Source organism: Onychomys torridus, chromosome 18, assembly GCF_903995425.1.
Source record: "Onychomys torridus chromosome 18, mOncTor1.1, whole genome shotgun sequence".
Taxonomy (NCBI): Eukaryota; Metazoa; Chordata; class Mammalia; order Rodentia; family Cricetidae; genus Onychomys; species Onychomys torridus.
Genome location: NC_050460.1, coordinates 16,926,809 through 16,946,235, shown reverse-complemented (window position 1 = coordinate 16,946,235; position 19,427 = coordinate 16,926,809). Strand labels below are relative to the sequence as shown.

Here is a 19,427-nt window from a genome sequence, read left to right as displayed (position 1 = left end):
GCACATCTGAAACTATTTTTGAAACATTTCTCCTTGATGCTTTCCCGTATTTAGTTACTAGGAATGTGTAGCCCCCGAGTGGATTGAACTCCAAGGCTCTTTAGAAGGGAATCAATCCTAGCTTGGAGTGTCACATGTTTTCAATAAGTCTTAGGGTCCCCGACACACACTTTAAAAATGAAGTGTGGCTTTACAGGGAGCTCATGGCTTGAAAGGGCCGATAATGAGGAGAAAGTGTGTCTCAAACAGAGTGTAGCTGATAGCTCTGGCATTTTTAATAAGGGTCTGAGATGCAGCTTCAGAAGCCAGATACTGTGAATGCTGAGTCTCTCTCTGAAATAACTTACCACATCAGCTTGTTCAAGCCTGTCTGGGACACAGATTGTTTTTTTAAAGCACAGATAAAACCACACACATATCTGTATGGATCATAAATGGTAGTACAGAGAAGTACTTGCAAGATTTAAAAGTTCTGAAACTCTTTTAATAATAAAGACGGCAAAGTTTGGCAAAGATTTTATAAGTAAAGATGGGGCTTCACAACTTGTTTGGTTAATAATCTCACCAAAATCACACATGTATACATATAACCTGTGATTATCTCCAAATGGGAGTAAGTGGGGCTTTCAGAGTTATAATAAGAACCAGACATTTCTCTGTGGCTTGTATTTCCTCAAATTTGTTTCTTTAAAGCCCTCTCCCTTCCTTCTCCACAGAAGGAAAATTCCATTTCCACACCCCAGTGTTTATCCCCAAGGATTAGCCATGTGCCTAGACTGTATCCATTTCTTATTTCTAAAATAAGAAATTGTGCATTGGAAAAGATTGAGAGTCGGGTGATCCAGGTAATTCTCAATTTCCCAAGATGAAATGTAGAATAAATTCCCACCCATAGGTTTCCTTTGCTTGGTGACATTTAAGCTCAAATCGCAGCTCTGCTGCAAAAGCCAAATATCCCAGTCTAGTCAAAGAGCTTCCTGAATGTGTTCTTTCAAAACCTTTAGTAGTAGGTGATGATTAATCATAACCTGCAAGTCATCTGAAAACAAGGATCAAGTTTCTCAAAGAAAAAAAAACTTTCCCAACAGCTATAAACTTAACCGTCTGCCAAGACTGTTATTCTCACAGAATTGCTTTGTGCTCATGAGTCTGAAAAGTGAGACACTGGTGTTTGCAGACTGTGAATTTGAAACTGCAATGGTGGTGTTACCTGTTGGTGAATAAGCATTCGGGTTATGATCCAGTGTGAGATCCTGAGCACGGAATTCCATCTTCAGAGGTCAGGGGATTTCCAGTAGAAGTTTCAACGCTAACCTCTCATTGGTAGGAATCCAACTCTTTCTTACAGGCTGTAGTCAAATACTATTTGGGGTTCTGTTCAGGAACTGAAACTGGCTGCTGTTTTGAATTTTGATGTTTATGAAAACAGGTGCTAGAAGGAAATTGTAAACAACGTGAAAGTCAGTCTTCTACTCTCTAGAAAATAACATAAAAACCTAAGCCACATTCTAAATCATCCAAAGATAATTGTAATTTCTCATCCTATTGATATTGAACGCTGATGGAAATACACTCATAATTTACTTAATATGCCACATTGTGCATTCAGTAGGATGTGTGCACCTCACCTCCTACTTCATGATGCATCTGGGGGGACAGACACTTCATTCCTGTTTCATAAACACAGAAACACAGCTTGCTTATATCCTCCAATCTGTGACTTACATCTGAAATTTAACATTTATGATCATGCTTTGAAGCAATAGTTTTAATAGATCACTGATAGTAAAGGAAATTAGTCTGTGGCAAAAACAAACAATAACAGATCACCTGTATCTGCAACCCTGACTTCTCCCTTGCTCCCCACAGCTTCTCGTTTTTTTTGGGGGGGGGCAGTTAACCTGGTAGGTATGTCGGATTTAACAAGGTTCAAATGAAACTCTTACTTTGGCCTCTTAAACAACATTCCTGCCTTCCTCTCTACTCACAGCACTTTGCTCCTCCCCTACCACCCCACCCCCAGCTATTGGAAGTCAGAACTCTGCATGCAGCCTGGGCCTCCTTTTAAAAATGGAAACTGGAGCAAGATTCAACCTCTCCATCTTTACTCCCCAGCCCCATTCTGGGTGCTTGCCTCTCCACTGCACCCTCACTGGTGTAAAGCTGACCTCACCTTGTCCTAGGCCTTGCAGGACTCCTTAACTGGCCATACAGCTTACTCCTAAGTTGTGCCTAATGTCAACAAAATGGTCTTCATAAAATACAGATCTGATATTCTTTTTTAATGATATTTTTCTAGTTATTTATTTTTATTTAATTTTTTTTCATTTTACATACCACCCACAATCCCCCCTTCCCTTTCTCCTACTTCCCCCACCATCTCCCCCGAACCCCATCCCCTGTCCACTCTTCAGAGGGAGTAAGGCCTCCCTTGGGGAGTCAACAAAATCTGGCATACCAAGTTGAGGCAGGACCAAGCCCCTCCTCCCTGCACGTGACTTGGATGTGTTGTGTGGCCCTGATGATGGGACCAGGATTTATCCCTAGTGCATGTTAGAGCCTATTCCCTGTGGTGTGATAGCTTGCTCTGATCTGATATTCTTACCCAAAAGCCTTCTGCAGCTGCTCTCAAAACCCAGTCCTCACTGCACTCAGTCAACTGTATCTCTTTAATCTCGCCTTAGACCTAGGGTTCTCAACCTGTCATTTGTGACCCCTATTGGAGATCTGTGTTGGTAGCAAAATTACAGTTATGAAGTAGCAACAAAAATAATTTTATGGTTGGGGTGGGGTCACCACATTGTGAGGAACTATATTAAAGGTCTGTAGCATTAGGACGGTTGAGAACCACTTAGTTAAACATACATGCTCCTTCTGCTTCATCTTTACAGTCTATGACTTGGAATACTTTCTCTTTACATAAGGCCACAACCACCCCCTCCCTGCTCAAACATCACCTCTTCCAAGACGGTTTTCCGGACCATCACACCCTTGCTCCAGCCACATGTTCCTTTATGGTTCCACCCCCCATCTGCTTTGTTTTATTTCTCCAGGATCTTTGCTTCTCACAGTATATCCCTGTTACTGGCTTGATGTCAGGCCAGTCCTTCTCAACATAAACTCTTGGAGGGCAGAAAACATTTCTGTTTCATTCATGTTCTCTCCCTGGTCCTTCTATCATAACCACAAAAGAATGTGTTGAAGGAATGTATAAATTGTACATGGTAGCATCTTTAGCAAATTACCTGAGTGTGTGTCTCAATCAATCAAATGGATGTGTAAAATCGGGAAAAGATCATTTCCTAAACACTCTTGCTGATGTCTCATAGTTCAACCATACCTAACATCCCTTAGAATTCTAGAAAGTCAGACTTAGAATCCTTGACTGTTTCTGGTTTAACTCATCTCATTTTAAAGATGGGAAACCAGCCCTGAGAGATTAGAAGGGCCTAAACTACAGAGCAGAAGTGAGACTTATGCCAGATGTAGTTGGGTATTTATGCCTCTGTATCTTAACTGTCTGCTTCTTTGGGAAGTATATATGTGTGCAAATATAATGAAGCCACAAGATGTCCATCTATCCTTATCTTGTTGCTCTGTCAGCAATATTATTTGTGCTACATACAATACATGTGTTGGTAAATAAATTAGCAAACTCATGCAGAAATGATCACATGCAGAGAAGACAGGCAGCTACTCTGTCATGATTTGTTGTAACACCGGAGTATCTAAAATGTGTGTGTGAAATATGAGAGTGTTGACTACATCTTATCAAATGGGAGCCATTTTTAAGTTGACATATTCTCTACTATTAACACTTCTTAGAATTCAGGCTTAAGGCTTAGTGACTGCTACTGCCTGTGTGGCTGTTCACTGACATTTCTGCTCTCTGTAAGTTACCCAGCAGAAGCCTAGAGTAAGACACAAGCTAGGATCAGACAGCAATGGGTTTGATTCCTGGCTCCACTCACTAACCTTGAGAATGATGCTTAAACGTGTTTAGTGTCTATCCATGGTCTGTAAAGGATACAGACATATATTTAACATTTTTATTCCTTCAGATTAAGAAGTTATCAAACTGCCAAGCACACTAAGGCAGACACAGAGCTTAATGTGTGCTATCTCATTTAATCCTTACATGAGCCTTGTGGGGAAAGTGAGTCTGTTCCTTATTTATAGGTGAGAACTCTCAGGCTCAGCAAGATTAATAGAGCTGAGGCCACACAGCTAGCAAGGGGCAGAAGTAGGAACTCCACATTGATAACCTCTGGGCCTTCTTGGAGAACAATTATGGGAAGTGATGAAATAGGATCTGTGTACTAAGCACGCTTCACAGGCTCATACTTCAGAGGTACTTAGTAAAGGTTACCCATTTTCCTTCGCTTTCCTTACCTTGGACTAAATAAATTACCTTGGTCAATATGGTAGCCTTCCTGAGCCATAACTTCTCTAAAATAAAAATATAGTGCCATGGATATTGATCTGTATAAATAAGATGCTGATTGGCCAGTAGCCAGGCAAGAAGTATAGGCGGGACAAGGAGAGAGGAGAGTTCTGGGAAGTGGAAGGTGAAGGAGAGAGATACAGCTAGCGCTGCCATGACAAGACATAAGGTACTGGTAAGCCACGAGCCACATGGCAAAGTATAGATTAATAGAAATGGGCTAAATATAAGAGCAAAAACTAGACAATGGTAGGCCTGAGCTAATGGCCAAGCAGTTTAAATAATATGAATGTCTGTGTGTTTATTTTATAAGTGGGATATTGGACTAATAGGGCTTGGCAGGGGCTGGAGAGAAGGTCTCCAACTACAAATGGCACCCAGCGTGTTGGCTAGAGTTTCCACCTAAAACCTGAGGAAAAAAGATTCTAAAATGGAGCTAAAAACAGCTTCCTAGTTGTTTCTCTCAAGTTAGCAGCAGCCCACCAGGTTTGAGCTACACTGAGTTCCTGGTGTGTGCTTCTGACCTGCAGCGTGGCAGGAATGAGGAATCTACAAGTATCACTTTACTCTGCTGCATGGTGGATTTAGCCTTTGCTAGTTTAAAAAAAAAAAAAAAAAAAAGGTTTCTGGACTATGCACTGCTTTGATAGAACTGCTTCTGATAGTTGATGGTACACACGGCTCCAGACCCAGAGCTGGTGGTAAACTGTACCACCACCACTTTGGGAAGCTGAGGTGGGTGGAGCCAGCAGCCACAGCGGTGTTTCAGTCTTACAAAGATGGATATTACACAGAGAATCTGGCTTATGTTGTCTTTGGAATTTTTAACTACAAAAAAAGATTTGACTATAAAAGATGTTAAATTAAACAAATATGTAAATTTTAAAGGTACCTTGACTTCAAAATTTGGATATAAGGATATGTTGCTTTGGAAAAGAGTCTCTGCTTTTGTTTCCATGGAAAGCCAGAGGCTGTGGATTTATTCCAGATTAAGATACATCAGGTTTGACCAGCCAAGACCACCTGAAAGGTCTCCGATGACACCATGGACCAGATGATCCAACATCCAGAATGGTTTCAAGGCAACTGGCTCAGAGGTTTACTCTCCATAATCATAAAATTCTCTTTATGTCCCCATAAGATATAGCGCCCCCCTCCAGAAGAAAGTAATAAGAAAAACTACACCCAATTTCCCAAAATATCAAGCTGGCTTTGGAGATAGAATTGGCTCACTCCTTCTCTAAACCCAGACATATTGCTAAAAAAAAAAAAAAAAAAAAAAGTTTAAGAGATTTTTGTGTCCCAAATCAGAAGAGCTCTCTGGTGTGGGACAGAAAAAAACTAATATTTTTATTTAAAGCAGGTTGATTATAAATGTGATCTCTTTCTAAAGAAGAAAAGGGGATATGATATATATATATAATAGGATGAAAGGGTAGACTAAGGAACTTACTTCTAAAGAGCAACAACTTGTTTAACATGTTTTACATTGGTATAGATTTTAGTCTATCAATACAAACTTAAAGTTAATTTTGTTATACTGTGTATATTTCTACTCTTGTTTAAGGTATTATGTTTATATAGCTCATTTTAAATTGTAATGGATAATTAAAAATAGATTAATAATTAGTCATCTGTGATAATCATACTCATAGCCATGTTAGTTAAGTCTTCTAGGTATACACAGAGATATTTCAGATAGATAGGTAATCTTCAAATACTTCAAAGACCTACAGAATATGGCATTTAAAATATTTTTAAAATTTAGACTTTCTGGACAGTGAGACATGTCTGCTCCTGGCAACACCAATTTACTTCAGAGAGGAGGATGGGCATTGAAGACACTTCATATCTTATCTTCACCTTGGCAAAAATAGCCATTTGGGCAAGAAACTGTTCTTGCCTGGACTGCTTGATCAATTGGACATGCAGGACCCATAGAATGGTGACCATTAAACTTTGCTTGACAAAATGGTCCTTCGCAGAGGAAACTGCCAGACATTCTACAGGACACTGAGAAAAGTGACCAAGAGACTCTAGCCCTGTGGGCTGAAGACAAATGCCCCAACTTTACAAGGAACATTAGGTGACTGTCCAGGCTGCCAGCTCTCTCTGTCTACCCTGCAAGACTCTCGAAAGTTGCCTCCTTCCTTCTCCCGTTTCTCAGGTAATATTATATCCTTCTGAGGTCTTTGATGTGGTTGAAGACTAGATAGTTATAATTTCCTCAGTTATGATAAAAGATAAGTTAGATATAAAAACCTCAGACTCACATATATAAGATAGATAGGATATCTTCCTTAATATTGTAACTGTAATTCTTGCCTAATAATTGTTTTGTTATATGTAATTTTACTATGTAAAAGTTAAAACCTTCCTTTGAAAAAAAAAAAGAAAAGGGGAAGTGCTGTGGATATCGCTCTGTATAAATAAAACGCTGTTTGGCCAATAGCCAGGCAGGAAATATAGGCGGAACAAGAGAGAAGAGAATTCTGGGAGGTGGAAGGCTGGGGCGGGGAGACACTGCCAGCTGCCGCCATGACAAGCAACATGTAAAGACACCAATAAGCCACGAGCCATGTGGCAAAGTATAGATTAATAGAAACGGGTTAATTTAAGATAGAAGAAGTAGATAATAAGAAGCTGCCATGGCCATACAGTTTGTAAGCAATATAAGTTTCTGTGTGTTTACTTGGTTGGGTCTGAGCATCTATGGGCCTGTCGGGTGAGAGAGATTTGTCCTGACTGTGGGCCAGGCAGGAAAACTCCAACTACAATATAGTTCTCCTCTTTTTCACAAAGTAAAAAGCATGCTCTAGATCATACTGGATGTACATACATCCACAGTTTTATACAAACTTCCACCCACAGACAACTACCACCAAGATGGAAGCATGCACACACACACACACACACACACACACACACACACACACACACACACAGAGTGTGTATATACTATAAGATTATAACATCCTTTTGTGAAGCAAATTAGAATTATCCTATGTATCCTCCTGTGAAATCAATTCTCCAACATAATGGTATATTAGAAACAGTTCATCTCATATTCTAAAACATGATATATAACATCTCTCATTACTGAATGATATCTAGCTAGTAATAATAATAATAATAATAATAATAATAATAATATAATGTAGCTCTTTATTATGTGCTAGCATTTATTTCTTCCTTAAAGGGACTTCATGACATAGATATTTGTGTATCTTTGTTTTATAAATAAATTGAGCCACAGAAAAGTTTAGTTACTTCACTCAGGAAATCCAGATGATATGAGGCACATCTGGGGTTGGTACCCAGACAGATAGACACCATACTCCTTGCTCCTACTTCCTTACTCTGTACTTCGTAGAAAGAAAATACCATATTATTTTTCTATTCATCCATTTTTATTAGAAAACTGGGTTTTCTAATTTTGATATTATAAAAATAGTTGAGTGAAGTATTACAACATACAAATCCTTAAGTTATAGTAACTTAAATTAGAAGTTAAGGTTCTACTTGTTTAATGAAAGTACTTCCTGCTGGGACTTTTCTGCTCAAGATAGTCACTCAAGAACTTAGGCTGACAACAAGCTGCACATGGCTTCTCAGAACATTCTTCATCACAACATGAAGCTGACGCATAGGAAAAGAGGAAGCAATATGTTGTATGAGCTTCCCCTCAGCTTGAAAGTGGCAAATATCATATCCACTCATTTCCTATTGGTTAGAATCATCATTCCATTCAGAAGGGCCAAAAGGTAAATAAAGCCCCTGTATAAGCACCCTCTTATCAGGGGTAGCTTTCTATATTGGAAGAGAAGTTTCCTGTGTTGGACAGTTACAAAGACAATCCTGATCATACTTGATCTAACGAAGCAGACAGATTAACCAAAATAAAGTAAGGGAAAAAATGAACAAAGTCATTCTGGATAACTCAAAATAATGGGAAATCAAGGAATCTGTAATCACACACACACCTACAACTGGTAAAGGTTATAATATACAGAGTTATATGTGGACATCTTAGAACAGTTTAACTATATGTTTATCACCGAATAAGCAGGGCATTTAATCTATTATTATTATTGTTAGCATTAATATTGCTTTTTACTAGCAAAGAGAGAGAAATTAGTGTTTTTAGACATTTTTCATAAAAATTAGTGCCATCATCTTGAGGGCATTTTGATATCAATCAAAATTTAGAATGTAACTATCCTCTATCTAGAAAAAAAAAATCCTTTAAAAGTATTCCTCAAGTGGTCAGCCCGGAAAATATAAATACAAATAACATTCTACATGCTGAGCAGGTTGTATTTATATATTCAGAAATATATATGTATATATGCATATATATATACATATATGTAGATAGCACAGGTTAATGAAAAAAGAGGCCATGAATTTAAAAGAGACCAAAGAGGGATATATGGGAGGGCTTGGAGGGAGGAAAATGAAGGGAGAAATTATATAATTATACAATCTCCCAAAACAAAAGAAATAATTTTTAATTATTTAATTATGTAATAGATTTACATATATTCTGACTTCAACAATATTTTAATAGCACAACCAAAAGTAAGCAAAAACTTCATTAATTAACTGATAGATGATATAAATTCATTTTCTCTCTTTTACATACTTATGGTATTTTGGTGTTTTAATGAATATTTTTATTTTAAACTTTAAAATATATATTTCATTTAAAAATCACTCAAATTTGAGGTTATTTTAAGGCCACTCAAAATAGCTCAAAGAATAAGAACATAAAGGGAGTTGAGGAGTGATACTGTCCATAGGATTACTTGTTTACTATTGTTCTAATTTTTCCAAGAAACAATAAGATGAAAAGAATTTTTAGTGGAAGGGAGAAATCCACGATTTTCACAGTGTCTATGACTCCAGCCATGACTTCCGGTGGTTTACTTATAAAATTTCTCTCTTCTTACACTTACTAGTATTGAAGTACCCAGCCATGCTTCTTCTCTCAGTCCTTACAAGTTCTTCCCATTGAGCTAAGTCCTAATAGATGCCTTATGTTGTGCAGTCATGGCAACAAAGCAAAACCTGTCAATTAAAGACATATAACTGTCCTTGCTTTAACTCTGGCATTGGGTCCATGATCCAGTGCTTTTGCATGTGAATCTGCCGCATAATAAGAGCTTTTGGTGACTAATCTCCTTTAGATGCCATCCATAAAGATTGAGTCATATTGATTTTGCTGACTACACAACACTGGAGTTGAATTAATCCTTCACATCCCAGTGTGTCTTAAATACCATTATAGATTTTACTTTGTTCGAATCTTTGGCAGTTTCCTCAAGTCTGAGATTAAAAAAAAAAAAAAAAAAAATCACTGATAAATGTTTAGGAATGACTCAGTACTACCTTGTGAGCCTCCTCCATAATACAGTATTCGTCTATATTTGTATTTTCACTTGGCCACTTAGAATCACTAAGTGGTCTTTCAACATTTCCCAAGGTGTTCATATCCATTTTCCTGGGAAGAGGTGAGCATTGGACCTACAGGTTTTCTTTTTCTTTTTCTTTCTTTCTTTTTTTTCTGTGCAGTCTTAAACTCCTTATTTGCTGTTCTGTTTCTTTCTCTAGCCCTATTTTCTCTTCATCCATCCTTAAAAAGACCATCTGTTCTTAGCACAATTTTATGTCTGCTCTACCCTCCCTGCATTCTATCTTTCCTCAGTGCTTTATGTGGTAATGATTTATTCTTGATTCATTATGCACTTGGCTTTCACAACCTCTCACTTCTCTTTCTCCCGCTGCCATCCTGCCCTGGACTTTACTCAGCCAAAGACAGATGTAGTATAGCTTTTAGCAGCACGGGTTCAGCATCATCTTTGTTACTTACAGAAGATGAGCTTTGGTTATTGACTGCTACAATACTCAATTTTTCAATGTGTACATGGAATGATCTGAATGATTGAATACAGTAATACACACGCACACACACACACACACACACACACACACACGCACGCACGCACGCACGCACACTCTAGATACCAAAATCAACTTCATCCCATCTGTAACAACAAAATATGTCTCTGAACACTTTCAAATACTTACAAATTACCCCTGGGAGGCAATAGAAGGGGTGATTCTTGACCCTCGGTTACTGCTTAATACATAAACCAATAAACAAAAGAATCCAAATACCTTCTAATAATTCTGTGTACAATTAATCACTCACCTGTAGGAGCTGTCTGCAGTTTTTACTTATACTAACATGGAGTAACTTCACCAAATGCAAAGTTCCAGTGTTTCAAAATATATCTTTATATTTTTAACAGAATCTTATATTTATGTTTCAGTTGTTTCATACATTCATACATGGAAACAATTCAACATTGAGACAATGAATCTTGATCTGATGAACCCTCAAACCCCTTCCACTCAACTGAGGAACCCCTAACTTTTCCAACCCACTCCCTTTAGGCACCTCCATACATCCTCTGTCCCCTTTGTCCTCTTCCTTTCTTGTAGTTAATAACTGAGTCCAGTTAATTCATCCTCCTACTGACTGATCTTGGATGGTAATCATAGCTGCAGAGAGGCTGTGATTACAGTAGCCATGTTGTGTCTAGAACAAGATGCTTTGCAGCTCTCCTCCCCATCTTCCAGCTCACATATTCTTTCCATCCCCTCATTTGTGATGTCCTCTGATCCTTGAGTGGTGTTGATATAGATGTCCCATTTGGGGCTGAACACACAAGGGTCATTTATTCTGACACTCTGACCAACAATGAAACTCTGAATTAACTACTAACTAGAAAAGAGAACTTTCCCTGCCCAAGGTTGAGGGCAGCACACATCTCCGAACATAAAACATAAATATTTAGAAGACTGTATAAAAACATGTCATTTAGCAATCAGTAGTTGGTTCCTCTTTAGATTGTATGACTTCCTACGCCATGAGCTTTTGACTGACTTTACAGTACCCAACATAAATTCTTTCCTGTAGAGCATGCCTCACATCCAAGCCTAAAGAAGTTGGTTACCCAAGTAACTATTTTACCAGTAGCACATCTTGCCTGCAAAGTTAGTATTTTAAGATATAGGGTTGGCTATAGGGTGTAATAGAATGTTCTTTTACTCCCAGTGACCTACATAACATACTCCAGCACTATGAAAGCTGCTCAGCAGAGAAGTTTTCATGGCCATTCCAATTTGAATTCTCTGTATCCTGCTACCAAAATCTACTGTGTCTTCAGCAATAGAGTCTTACCAACCAACTATGCTGAGCAATCAAGAATAATGAGCTTGTATTGTTTCAAGGACCTTTAAGTGCTCCCTGACCAAAAACTTGTTAAAGATGTATCCCATACCTGCCACTGATATTTCATGTAATAACCCAGTTCTTCTGGAGAACCATTGTCTATTGATGTAAAGTATCTGTCTTCAACTCCTATGTTTTTAATTACGTATTTTAATTAGCTTACAAAGTAGTAAAGTTTCATACTGTGTTTAAAATTACTTTATTATTTATTGGAGAGGTTACCACAGCACGTGTGTTAATGTTAGAGGACACTAGTGGGAGTCAGTTCTTCTACCATGTGGGTTCTGGGGATCAGATTTGGGTCATCAAGCTTGGCAGCAAATACCTTTACCTGCTGAGCCATCTCACCAGCCTTGTACTGTAAATCTTAATGAGGTATGTTATATAAGCTACATTTATGTGTTTGTTTATCAAGATATATTATATAAGCTAAATTTATGTGTTTGTTTATCTAAGGTTGCTCTATATGTTTCACATTTCATGTACTGTTAGAATTACTTGGAAGATTGAAAAAAGTCCTTGGGCTACCTAATAGGTGGAGAACCAAACAAATAAAATACAAACAAAAAAGAGTGGTGCAATCCTGTGGAAAATTCCATTCTATAAACTAACAGATTTATACATAATAGATGCAAGTGAAAATTACTTCCAACTTCCATACTAGCCTAAGAAATGCTGTAGGTGATACTGATAGAAAAAAAAAAAAGTGTGCTCTCTGTTTGCCATTCAGCTGCTCATTTTACTGAACTCTGACTTCCTCTTCTGACCTGAATTACAATAGGAGTATTGAATCCAATCTGCAGTTAGTTACTTTTGCATATGTTGTGACTTCAGACATTTAGAATATGATATACTGTGTGACTAATCTTAAAATTTCTTCAAACCAACAGTGTTCATTTTACTTTCTCCAGTTTTCCTGTAATGTGCTAACTTCATAGCCTGCTTTTGGAGGTGTTAGTCTAATGGATTGACAGTTGATTTTTAAAAAAATTTCAATATATTCATTCTACACCTCATGTCTTCATCTGGAAAATGAGATCTATACAATTTCTAATTAATAGGTTTCATGACAAAGTAAGTTTGTGGAGCTAGAGAAAGGATTTAGTGACTAAGAAGACTTGCTGCTCTTGCAGAGAGGCCAGGCTCAGTTCCCAGCATCCACATGGTGGCTCACAACCATCTGTGACTGCAGATCAAGGGTTTCTCCTGTCTTCTTCTGGCCTTTGTGGGCAACAGGCACTCATGTGGTACAGAGACACACGTGAGGCCAAAGCAGTCACGCGTGTAAAATAAAAGTAAGTGAATCTTTAAAAAAGAAAAAAAAAACTTCAGAAGTAAATTTGGCATCTAGAGAGATTAGGCAGCAGTAAAGAGCACATAATGCTTCACAGAGAACTAGGTATGGTTCCCAGCAGCCAAGGTGGGTGGTTCACAACTGCCTGTAAATCCAGCTCCTGAGTATCCAGTACTTGTTGACCACATGCACATAACTCCATACCGGCACATACACACACACACACACACACACACACACACACACTTTACACACTTTAAAATTATTTTTAAAAGATAAAGTCTTAAAATTATATAAAATGCCAGGCATGATAATCAGTTTTGTTTGCTATATATTATACAGCACTGCTAGCCATATACTTATTTCTAATGTTTTGAGTACTTTAGTACATAAAATACGGAGTATGTACTTGCTAATATTCAAGAATACAATAAAATAAACACAAAAACATCCACTAGGGTCATAAAATCAGTGTTTCCAAATGGTGAACACATGGCTTCTTTGTGCTTAGAACTTTTTCAGTTTGTTTTCTGATATCAAATTAGATATTTGTGTAATAACACCCCAACATTGTGGAACTATATAATCTGGAAAATAAAATGTTCCCATTTCTAACATCACCTGATGATCTACTCCCTACAGCTAATTAATGGTGATAACCTATGCAAATTTGTGTGTGCTTTCCTAGCCTATACAAATTGATGCACATGCTTTCTAAACTAAGGTTACATTGCACATTTGCAGATTGCTTCTACTCAAAATATGTTTTTGGTGTCTACATCAGCACATTCAGTACCTTCTCAAGAACATAAACTCAGGGATACATTTTGGGGACCTCAGGCACCTCCTCACAGGGTAGAGTCTGGGTCTGACGAGAAAAACCCTATGGCTAGTCTTTGCACTGCCAATCACTGACCCTTTCTCTCCAATCAATGACCTAAGAAGGAGCATCAGGAGAGTTACTCAAATGGGTCCTGTCAGTTTATACAAAATGGTCCCATCATCTCAAAGGAAAAACGGAATGAAGAAGACACATTTATTCATCCATCATTCCTGAGTATCGTAGAAACATTTCAAATGCCACACCTGATACCCACAGAGCAGAACTCAGCCTTGGAATGTGGAATCCAGTCATACACAACCTACTTGAAGCAAAAAGCAAATTTGACTTGAGGATGTTAAAGACAAGTTAATACTAAAATTGCCTAAGGATACCATTCTTTTTCTCTGTGTTATCACTACCTCAAAATCCTCTTCCTACCATCTATAGATTTACTTTCAAGTGATTAGGTCCTCTTTCTCTTTTCTACACCTTGGCTAACTGCTTTTTACCTATTTCAATTACAAAAGAGCTGATATTTTTAAGCCCAATGCCAATACATCAAACATTAAGTATCCATTTCCATGCAAAGCACACGGTGCATAATTGCATACTGTATTGCAACAGAGGTAATATTTGATTTGTACTCCAAGCTTTCACCTAAAAGAGCATACTCAGAACACAGAGTATTCAGATTACTAGAGACCTTCGTTAAACAGTAGGCACAACAGCAGATTCTACAACAGGAAAGAATAGTTGTCTCAGAGAGGATGCTATATTGTTTGGCAAAAAGAACAAATAAGAAACATTATTACACCAAGCAAGGACATTTCCTGGGTGCATAGATTCTTCCATGCTGTCAACCAGAAAGCCAGAGCCATGGTGTTGGGGGCTGAGTTGGGAGCTTTTGCTGGAGACTAGGGAATTAATGAAAGCGGGTTATTGTGAAAGAGAACCGTATAACTCTACAGCTCCCCAAGACCCTGAACTCTCTGGAGGCCATTGTACAATTTGGTGAAGGTTATGTGATTCAAAATTGTACAGGGAAAAGCTCAGAGTGGTCAAGGGACCTGAGCTAAAGTGACAGGTATGTCGTGTTCTGGGCCTTTTCACTCTGCAGTCAGTAGGTGCCTGACTAAGGGCTGATAGGTGAAGCTGGGTGCTCAGTTCTGTTTGCTTTTCTCTCAAACTGATGAGCATTAACTTTTCAGAAAAATTTTTATTGAGAAATAAAATGTATTGATTTGTCATGGAACTTATGGCTGTCTCCACCTATTTCTTTCAGATACCATTGTTCTTATTGCTTCAATAGCAGTTGTTTCTGCAAAAACTCAGGGTAATATTTTTGCCACATCAGCGCTCAGAAGTCTCCGGTTCCTACAGATCCTGCGTATGGTGCGCATGGACAGAAGGGGAGGCACTTGGAAGTTGCTGGGCTCGGTGGTTTATGCTCACAGCAAGGTAAAAATGTGCACTCTGCACTACATAGCAAAATTCTTGAAAATGTTCCATTGATTACAATAATGTTTAATAAACTTAACACAGGCAATTACTTCAGATGGTGGCTCAAGTCATTTGGGATGCTGGTACATAATGCATTACTCAAAAAACCTTCATTTATTTCCTAGAAGTAGGAAAATGATTGAATTGTACATAAATTTCTTATTGCCTTTTGCAGAGATTATTTTTAACCTCTAAAATGTTTCATTCATTTTATACCTAGGAATTAATCACAGCTTGGTACATAGGATTTCTCGTTCTTATTTTTTCATCCTTCCTTGTCTACCTGGTGGAAAAGGATGCCAATAAAGAGTTTTCTACATATGCGGATGCTCTCTGGTGGGGCACAGTAAGTATAAGTCTGTTTTTAATCTATTGACTATTGTGAAATGTTGCCACTGAATATAACAAAATGGTTTTCAGTGAATGGTCTCAATGAAAATATTAACTTCCAAAAGGGGATGAGTGTGGAGATGTATGGTATTTATTAGGGGATCTGAGGGGTTTCTGTGCCTTTTTGGGCAAACAAAATTAAATTTACACATAAATTATCATTTATATTTTTTGGGTGCTCAATTGTTTTCAAAGTAAAAATATATCATATTTGAAAATAGAAAATGTTAACAGGATTATTTGTTTTAATGTTGTAAATATAAATAGATAACTGATAAATTGATATATTACTCTAGGGGGGAAAAGGGTTTTTTGATTGTCAAAAGAATGAATGGGAGAAGTATGTTGACACATGCCTATAATCTCAGTACTCTGGAGGTTGAGGCAGGAGGATGACAAGTTTGAGGCCTGTATGGGCTACATAGTATAAAAATTTCAAAAAAATAACAGGAACCAAAAAACTGAACAGCAGCTGATACAAAGTGAGAAGAATTAAATGCATCAGTCGATCAAGAAAGAGAAGGTGGGAAACAGCCTGTGCAAACAGAGACCATGAATACCTCATTATAAAATATTCCATTCAAAATTCCCATTTGCCTTTGCATTGTAACAAGTATTTTCCAAACAAGTAGAACTCCCAACTGTCATACAAACAGAAAACATATGCATTCCGCCTATTATATTTAATTCATTATTTGAAATATACCAATGAAGAAACCAGTGAAGTGTCACAGTCAGTTCAAAGTCCTGACCAAAGCACAGAGAACTACTAAATGCTCGGAGTGTGAAACACAAGGATAAATGGAGGAAAATGTGGCTGCTTGCACAGCAGGGGGAAAGGATCACTGAACAGCCACTAGACATAATTTATTTACATGTAGAAAAGGTAAAATTATTTTTACATTGCTATGTGTTATCTACAACTTACAGAGTTGTAGAATAGCTCAAAAGTCATGAAGATGCAGACTCCAATAGTCTGGAAAGGGTGTACTATGAATAATATATTTTTCCTTTCAGGTAAAAGTTTTCCCTGCATTGTAAAGAACTTACAAACAGTCATTTGGGACTTACACCTTAATAAGAAATTTACAGTATGCAGTACTATATACGGCATGAAAATTACATTTCTTTTCATTTTCTAACTTTGAGATTCCAAAAGAGAGTTGTATGGAAATACACAAAAATTATAATAGTGTAAAAAATGTTTATATTTCATTCTTGAGATTATAATTACAACATACTCCCTTGCATTTTATCCCTCTAAACTCTCCCAAATATCCCTCCTGACTCTCCTTCAAATCCACGGCTTCTTTTTCACGAACTGTTACTGCATGTGTATATACATATATATTCCCAAACATTACCTGCTCAGTCCACATGTTATTTTCATGTACGTTTTCAGGTACTAGACAACCAACTGATGTGCTCTTCCCTGGGGAAAGCCATCTCTCCCACTCCCAGCTTTTCTCAGTTGCCTCTAATTCTTTGTGAAGGGTTGAGGTCTTGTGGGCTTTTCCCCATCTACTTTGTTGTGCCCATTGGTGTTGTCCTTGTTCAGCACATGTTTGGACAATAATGTTGATGAGACTTTGTGGGTATCACTTCTGATATTACTAGGAGATACAATCTCACAGCAAACTGCTAGATCCCCTGGTTCTTATGGTCTTACCACCACCTCTTCTGCAATGTTCCCTGAACCTGCAGAGTGTTTTGTAGATGAATCCATTGGGGTTGGGCTCCACAGGTCTGCATTTTGATTGGTTGTGGTTATCAGTAGTGGTGAAGGCTTTGGGTATAAGTAAATACATTTATAGATTGTTGTTGGGGGTTTAGTAACTTGATAGTTGTAGATTCTCCTACAATTACCATGGTGTCACTAGGACTGAGAGGTTTCCCAGGTTTCCAGCACCAGGAATGATTTCCCTCTTGTTTAGCAGGATTTAAGTCCAATTGGAGAGCTGTTGGTTACTATCCAAGTATGCATGCCTCTCCTGTACCCATAAGAGTTGTTGTGCCATGCTGGTCTGTAAAAGTGGTTCACAGACATCACAGCTGGGTAGGGCTGTTGGTTGCCTCCCTCTTTTGGAAGCTTGTGTAGTGCCTTCTGTTACCATCAAATCTAGTCATCAGGGAGAGGGCATTCAAGTCAGCTCCAGCTCAGGAGTTCCTGAGCCCTGTTTCTGAAGTGCATGATGTCTTCAGCAATTGGGACTTAACTTCCACTCCTGGGACATAACCAACAGCAACAGCAATAGGCTGTATGTTTTAGAAGTCTCTTGGATGGCCCTAGCCAACAACTAAAAAGAGGACTTTCTAATGTTGATATTGAAGTTTTTGTGATGTGATCTTTGGCACTTGGAGGGAGCACCATTGGCCCAAATGAGGAAAGTCCATTAAAACCCTGTATGTATATTATATGTTACAGGTTTCTTTTAGCTCAACAGTTAATAGTATAATTCCTTATGGCTTCTTCAGTATCCTTATTGGTATTTTACCCAATTCCTCCTCCTTCTGTATTTACCTCCCTCTCTGCCTCCTTTCTAAAAATCCACCCATATTCTTATTTCCTCGCTCAGATAACTTGCACCCTGCTACTCCCTTTTGCCCTCCCCCACATTTTTTTTCTGTGTTTACATCCTCCTTCTCCCTAAAGAGCACCCTTCTCCCATTTGTGTACATTTTTTCCACTCCTTTTTCTCCACCAAGGAAAATTCACTTATAAATCACCCTTAATATTTCTTGAGTTCTAGCCAGCTGTTGGCTGAACTAGGAACATCTCATCATCTTAAACTGTGACTAAAGCACTGGTAGGCTTGTGTTTACTCTTTATGGAACACAGATGTAAGTTAGAGTTGTCCACTGCTCATCCAAAGGTCATTCATGTAACCTGGAACTCCTGTCAGAGAAAATGAAAATTTGTCAGGACAAAATTAAGCATAACTTGATATATTTCTATATTTCTTGGTCGTATAGCAGTGATTAAATAAAAATTAGAGATACATTCATCTCAATTTTAGGCTTTTAAAGATATTATCATGGCCAGGCAATGGTGGCACATGCCTTTAAACCCAGCAGTAGGGAGACAGAGGTAGGCAGATCTCTGTGAGTTCAAGGCCAGCCTGGTCTACAGAGCAAGACACAGGACAGGCACGGCTATTACACAGAGAAACCCTGTCTGGAAAAACAAACAAACAAAAAATATTATCAGAATACATGTCTCCAAGATTATTAGTAGACTATTATATTAATGGACTAGTTTCCAGAATCTCTAGGTAACAACACGGGTTACACAATAAGAGAAAAGGCTTTGCTGAATGCATGTCAGTCAGGAAATCAATATCTAAAATACATAAACTGTAAAAAAATTCATCCAAAATTCCATCCAGTCAATACATGAACTAGACAGACAGTTCTCAAGAGAAGTCATACAAATAGCCAATAGGTACTAGAAAAGGTATTCAAAACTTAGTGATAGAGGAAATGTAAATGAAAACTGCTTTGGGATTTTCTCACCTCACTCAGAATGGTTATCATCAAGGAAATAAATGGCAATAAATGCTAGTGTAGAGTGGGGGAAGAGGAAGACAGATAGACTGTTAGTGGGAATGGATACTGGAGAGTCAGTGTAGGTATCATTGTGGAGTTTCTTCAGCAAACTAAAACGAGGGCTACATCA

At 38.0% G+C, this 19,427-nt stretch overlaps 1 protein-coding gene across 3 annotated transcripts in view; it reads left to right on the top strand.

Annotated features, from left to right (window-relative positions):
- The window catches only part of Kcnq5 (potassium voltage-gated channel subfamily Q member 5), a 557,910-nt gene that overhangs the window by 432,332 nt on the left and 106,151 nt on the right, over positions 1-19,427 (top strand). For all 3 annotated transcript variants that reach the window (XM_036167994.1, XM_036167993.1, XM_036167995.1), the window contains exons 4-5: positions 15,144-15,319; positions 15,582-15,707. In XM_036167994.1, coding sequence (XP_036023887.1) covers positions 15,144-15,319; positions 15,582-15,707 — 302 coding nt within the window. The remainder of the gene's footprint in view (positions 1-15,143; positions 15,320-15,581; positions 15,708-19,427) is intronic.